A 5,837-nucleotide genomic window follows, 5' to 3' on the forward strand; every position below is an offset into this window, starting at 1 on the left:
ATTAAACAACCCTCGCTTCCCGCACACCAACAATTGAATATTATTCAATAGTTTCCATTCCTCTGATTTATCTATACTTAAACGCAAATGAATCCTAAGAGAAAAAATCCAAAAAAATCTAACCCTACAAATGAAACGATCAACATAGGTTTTTTCCTCTTTAATTTAAATTAAAAAACCCTCACTTCCAGCACACCAGCAATTGAATATTATTCAATAGTTTCCATTTCTATGATTTACCTATACTTTCCTTTCTCGCTCCGATGTTTTACACCATTCATATAATATATTTTACCCGCGTTCCAAACAGGACCCAGGGCCACTTCTTTGTGGCCCCCACATATCTTCCAATAAAATCCGGCAAAAAGAAAACGATATCTTCCACGAAAAGATTCACCACTCGCCCGGGGCCCGGGTGTCAGACTCCGCAACTCGGCCGCGCCCCCCACCGTGCCACACAAACCAGTATAAAAGGGGCTACGGTCACGCGCCTGCATGCACCAGCACCAGTACCTTTACCAGACCCGACCCGACCTGCAGCCGAGGCCCCACCTGACCTCCCCCCCGCGGTGCCCCGTCACGAAGCCGGTTCCCTGACGGTGCCACGAAGGCCGTGTCCGACCCCGATGGAAGCAGAGTACCCCCAAATAAACCCTCTCCTCCTCTGCTCCAGGCGCCGGAAAAGGGTGGAGGACGAGGGAGGGCTCGAGCTGCTGCTGTCCATGGATCTCGACGAGGAGGAGACGCGCCCGGAGCAGCAGGCGCCGCCCCGGGTTCCGGTACATCTCCCCTCCCTACCTCCCTCTCGCGCCTCCGTCTCTTGGGTTTCTTGGGCGAGTTCTTTGGCGGGGTGGAGTTCTTGGAGGGATGGGTACGGTGAAGGCCGCGCGATCTTGGGTGGGGGGCGGAGTTCTTGGCGGCGGGATGGGCGGCGTAAAGCGAGGATTCGCGCCTGGGATCGGGCGGTGGGCGCGCTCTTTCCGGATTCTTTGCGTCGGGGGTTAGCATCTTAGCGGGGCGTTCTTGGCTGGAAAGGGCGCCGAGATGGTGCGCTGGTTCGTGGGCATTGGTGCGTTGTGCTAGAGATTGCAGTTCTTGATGCTTCTTTACCTGCCAACTTTGTGTATGGAGGAGTGATTCCATACTTGTACAGCCGCATGGTGGGTGATTGGGGAATCCGCCTGGCTGGATGTATGCCTTGCGGAAGACGAGTTCTTTGACCTAGGTTTTAATCCATGGGTTCTTTCAATTGAGGGTTCGTCTTTATTGCTGTTGGCAGCACGAGGTTTCAAGGGGGAAATAGGCTCTGTAGATCTGTTAAGGTCCAAAAAGATTTTGTAGATCCCAGCAAATGAAGTGCCTGTTATTGTTTCTTTGTGTGAGATTGCTGGCAACATACTTGAAACTGAAGGATTAACATTTTACCGCGACATGCTGTAGCCTCTATGGTTTGCATTTGAGAGATTCTGTCTGTATGAACATTGATGGCCATGACAAGTTTAGGGGCCATCTGTAGCTTCGTCTACGTGAAGCTCTTTATGTTCTTACAATGCCTTGGTCGTGCTAGGCATATATGGTTATCGGTTGATTGGCAGAAAAGCAGTACTGTATCTTGGGACAAGTTTGGAGGGAGGCTGCCAGGTGCTCTGCAAAACACCGTAATGGCTGAAACCTACATGCTGTCAACTTGTTATTGACAACATCAATACTCTTTTGCTTGCCCTGTGATAGATGCTCAATTATTCGTAATTGTGTGCCCTCTGGTGTCAAATATAATCGAAAGCTGTCTTTGAACTTCAGAAAGACATCTGTGGCTTCATTTCGAATACATTTTTGTGCCGTATTTTTTCTCATATTGATCCTTTTTCGAATAAGCACCCATGAGTCTGTAGACTTTTCTGCTCAGGCGGTTGGTTTATACTTTGTGTCCAAATCATCGATAGGTTGATAATTATATGAAGTGTAAAACAATCAGTCATAGCACTTGTATTCATCTGCCCATGAAAGACTGTTCTTCTTTGGTCAGAACCTCTGTGTTATGATTTTCCATGAATAGAAAAGTAAAACGTAAAATGAAGTCTAACAACTACATTTTCTTCAAAATCACAGGACAAGCTGAAAGCAGTGTCACAAGAGCTTGGACATGAGATCCGGATATTTACAAGCACAACATTTGAGCTAATGACTAGCAAATTGGCCAAGGCAGATCAGGGTAAATCCTTTTACTTGCTTTTGCTTTACTCAATTCTATTTATGTGTCTTTATGGTAATTGCATTGTGACATGAAAGCATGATTCATGCAGAGGAAGACGATGACTTCTATGAGCTTCAGCCTAGTGATTATTACAAGTTGATTTCAAATAGGCTTGCAGGTTACTTAAATACTCTCTTAATATTGTCTGGGAACATTTACATTTATTACTTAAACATCCTACTTGGCATTGTCCAAGCTTTCTAATTTCTTAACTGTAACCATGTTTAAAATTTGACACCTTGCAGAACAATCGAAAGTTCTGAAGACTCGTAAAATAAGGGAAGCAGAACTTGCTGCTCAACGAGCAAGGCTAACAAAGGTAGGAAGGAATATGATGCACTATGCTACTGTTTAATTATTATGATTATGTAGGAGTGGCATACCCCTTGTACTAATACTACTTTTCATCTTCTAGCTCATTGTATTTTGCTTATTGATTTTATCTAGCCTTATATTAACAGTACCTCCGGACATGTTCTAAGGGAAAATTTGTTTCATAGAATAAATATATCTGCAAAGTCTAGCTGCTGGCATGTGAAATCCTATGAAGAAATACTTCAAATGATGCACATAGTTTGGATTACTCCCTCCGTTTCTTTTTACTCCACGTATAAAATTTGGTCAAAGTCAAACTACACAAAATTTGACCAAATTTATATCGAAAAATATGAACATATATAATACTAAAACTATATAGTAGTATGAAAATACATTTCATGGTGCATCTGACAATATTGATTTCATATTGTGAATGATGATATTTTTCAATACAAAGTTAGTCAAACTTTTAAAAACTTGACTTTTACCAAACCTTATACTCGGACTAAAAAGAAACGGAGGGAGTATTTATATTCAAAGTAGCTTCTTTTGCCTTTCCTTATTAATTCAGTATTACTAATTTAGTAGTAGAAAGTTCCCTGTGTCATCCTCATTTAATTGGTTTATTTGTTCGTCCCTCTCTGAATCTAGTTTCAGGGCAAATTCCATTTTGTTGCTAACCTTCTTAACTGTAGGCAGTGGCGAGGGTTCGATTCCCTGATGGTTACATTCTTGAGGCTGAGTTCCATCCATCAGAGACGGTACATAGTCTGGTGGATCTTCTCATGAAAGTAATTGCTAGACCAGACCTGCCATTCTATCTTTGTAAGTTCCACTTCTCTTTTCAGATGATGTAGAGTTTGACAAGTAATATTTTCCCTCTCCTCGTTTCCTGTTCACCAGTTCCTTTCATTTCACCCTGGTTCGGTTAAGATTGGCTCAGTGTTACCAATGATAATACATTTGTGTATGAGTAGCAAACGTATATGTTGACAATCATGACAAACAGGAAAACTACTAGTGCCCTATAAATAGTTCGATGGTCTAGCATCATGTGAACAAAATTTCAGTGCTCTGAGCAAAGGGTTTTACATATTTTTATTAATCGATTGTTATGAAGTGCTATAAATTAATCAAAAACAGTTTGGTATGCAACTATTTACAGCACCGACTTGTTGAGCTCCTAAGTACCCAAATGTGAAAGTGCTCTGATTGTGTGGTCTTTTGACAAGCTTGGTCACATTATCATTTTCTTGTGCCCTTGATTTGAATATCACCAGTGTCCAAATTGTTGCCAGCTTGATGTTGCATGTTTTAGATACAATATCTGTCCTGGAACCCATATTCCATATTACCTTTGCTTGAACTTGTAGAAGTCTGAGGATCCTCTAGTATCCATCCATTGAACTTTTCAGTTTTCACTTGGGATTTTCATAGATCATCTGTAGTCGTGTATTAGAGATGTACCAGTTACAACATCTTAATATCATTTTTATTGACTCCACAACAGACACAGTTCCTCCAAAGAAGCGAATAATGGACACCTCGCAGGACTTCTACACAATTGGCTTTGTTCCTGGAGCTAATGTCTTCTTTTCTTATGATCTGCCTGAAGGTATGTATTATCTTAAAAACTATAGTATCAATGACGAGGAAATAAGCAATCTTTATTTCTTAGCTTGAGTGTCTTGACAAAAATGCATTTTCTACGTATATAAAGTTGTGTTTCTGGTGCATTCGAAGACAGGCACATGTTCATGATTACCTATTCTATTTCAGCATTTGACTCTTGTTAGTCATATGCATATGCATGAGCTTGCCATTGGGCATTGAATAGCGCAATTCATTCTTGTTAATGTTAAATCAATGTTGTTGGTTCAGATATCAACATGTTTTTAGAGGTATTCATGTGTGTTTGGCATGCAGGGTCGGAGTTAAATACAGATGCTGTAAAATCCGGACCATATCTCCGTGAAGAAATTCGAACTTTGGATGGACTGTCACTTGAGTCGGAACCTTCTGACCAACCTGATGATTCAAAGACAAATTCTGATTCAGCTCATCAGTCTTATGCATTCCAATCTGATTCTGCACCACCAGCAGCAGCAAATAAGAAATCAGCCAAACCAAAGTGGTTCAAAAGGTACAGTTGCTTCTAGTGTCTTAGTGTTAGGAAAGATCAGCTTTGTTACTGTTGTTGTTGAATAACCGACCATGTCTTGAGTTTTGTGCTGAATTAAATGAAATCATCATTTCATTGCTGACTTGTCCCTTTGTTGAGTTTTATTTAGAATGAGATAGTTCGTGGACTATCCCAACAGCACTCTTAACTGTGATGGTAGTCCATTAATAAAAAAAATCCTCTCCAGATATAGCATTAACAACTGAACAATGAGCTAGTTTTAGGAGCTCACCAAATTAGTGCAGAATCATAGCTCTCCAAGTAGGAGTAGCATTTTACTTGCTAATTACACATATGTGAAAGTAGCTAGTTGCAGGTTCGTATGTGTTGACACAATATGCCACAAGAATATTCTCTGTTGCCTGCTTGCACCTTTTTCTGCTGGAGCATTCTTTGTTTTGTGCTAGATAATGACAGTCTATCTAACCTTTTGCAGGTGAGAGCATCAGAGCGTCAATAGTGCACCACCAGCGCGCAATAGCACTTGATTAGGCCTCTCAGCAATCCCAATGCATGATTGATCAGATTTCATGGTTCAACGGCTTCAGCTATGCCGCCCTAGTAGGAGAATTCATCCTGTGTTGCATAGGAGTTGTCGAACCATCGGAATTAGATCTCATATGTTCGTGGTGGTAGCATGTAAATTTGGCGTGTCAAACTGCTTTGTGGGTGTGTATTGGTTAACCCACCTCTCAGATATGTGTAAAAGGCCCCATAGAAACGAAGGAAATGACAGGGCCCGTGTTGTTTACACTTTACTGCATGAATGATATCCAGTAGCATCTTCATGAGAAAGATGGCTTGAGTTGACCGGAAAATTACCAATAAAGTATCGTGGCTTCTAACATGAGTTACTTTGCATTTATGTTATCTTGTTTGCGAGGGATGATGTCATGGCTTTGTTTTGCTTTTCTGCAGCAAAATTTTATGTTCCCTCAGTGAGCAACTAGTAAAGATTATGAGTGTTGCGGCGATGGTAAGTCGCAAAGCAGCATGCATTTTCAATGGCTAGTGGCCGTGGGGCTGCAAGATCGTGCTGAGTGGATGCTTTTGACGGGAAGGTCTAAATAATCGCAGCCTCAC

The 5,837-nt window shown here is 41.5% G+C and overlaps 1 protein-coding gene across 1 annotated transcript; it reads left to right on the forward strand.

Moving 5' to 3' along the window:
* Window positions 1–539: 539 nt before the first annotated feature.
* Window positions 540–5,601, forward strand: LOC125538771 (plant UBX domain-containing protein 1). Its single transcript, XM_048702063.1, has 8 exons — window positions 540–779; window positions 2,110–2,212; window positions 2,304–2,372; window positions 2,500–2,573; window positions 3,268–3,397; window positions 4,083–4,187; window positions 4,499–4,715; window positions 5,191–5,601. The coding sequence occupies exons 1-8, from the start codon at window positions 627–629 to the stop codon at window positions 5,192–5,194; spliced, it is 855 nt and encodes a 284-aa protein (XP_048558020.1). The 5' UTR covers window positions 540–626; the 3' UTR covers window positions 5,195–5,601.
* Window positions 5,602–5,837: the final 236 nt, after the last annotated feature.

This window comes from Triticum urartu, chromosome 2 (assembly GCF_003073215.2).
Source record: "Triticum urartu cultivar G1812 chromosome 2, Tu2.1, whole genome shotgun sequence".
NCBI classification, from domain to species: Eukaryota; Viridiplantae; Streptophyta; class Magnoliopsida; order Poales; family Poaceae; genus Triticum; species Triticum urartu.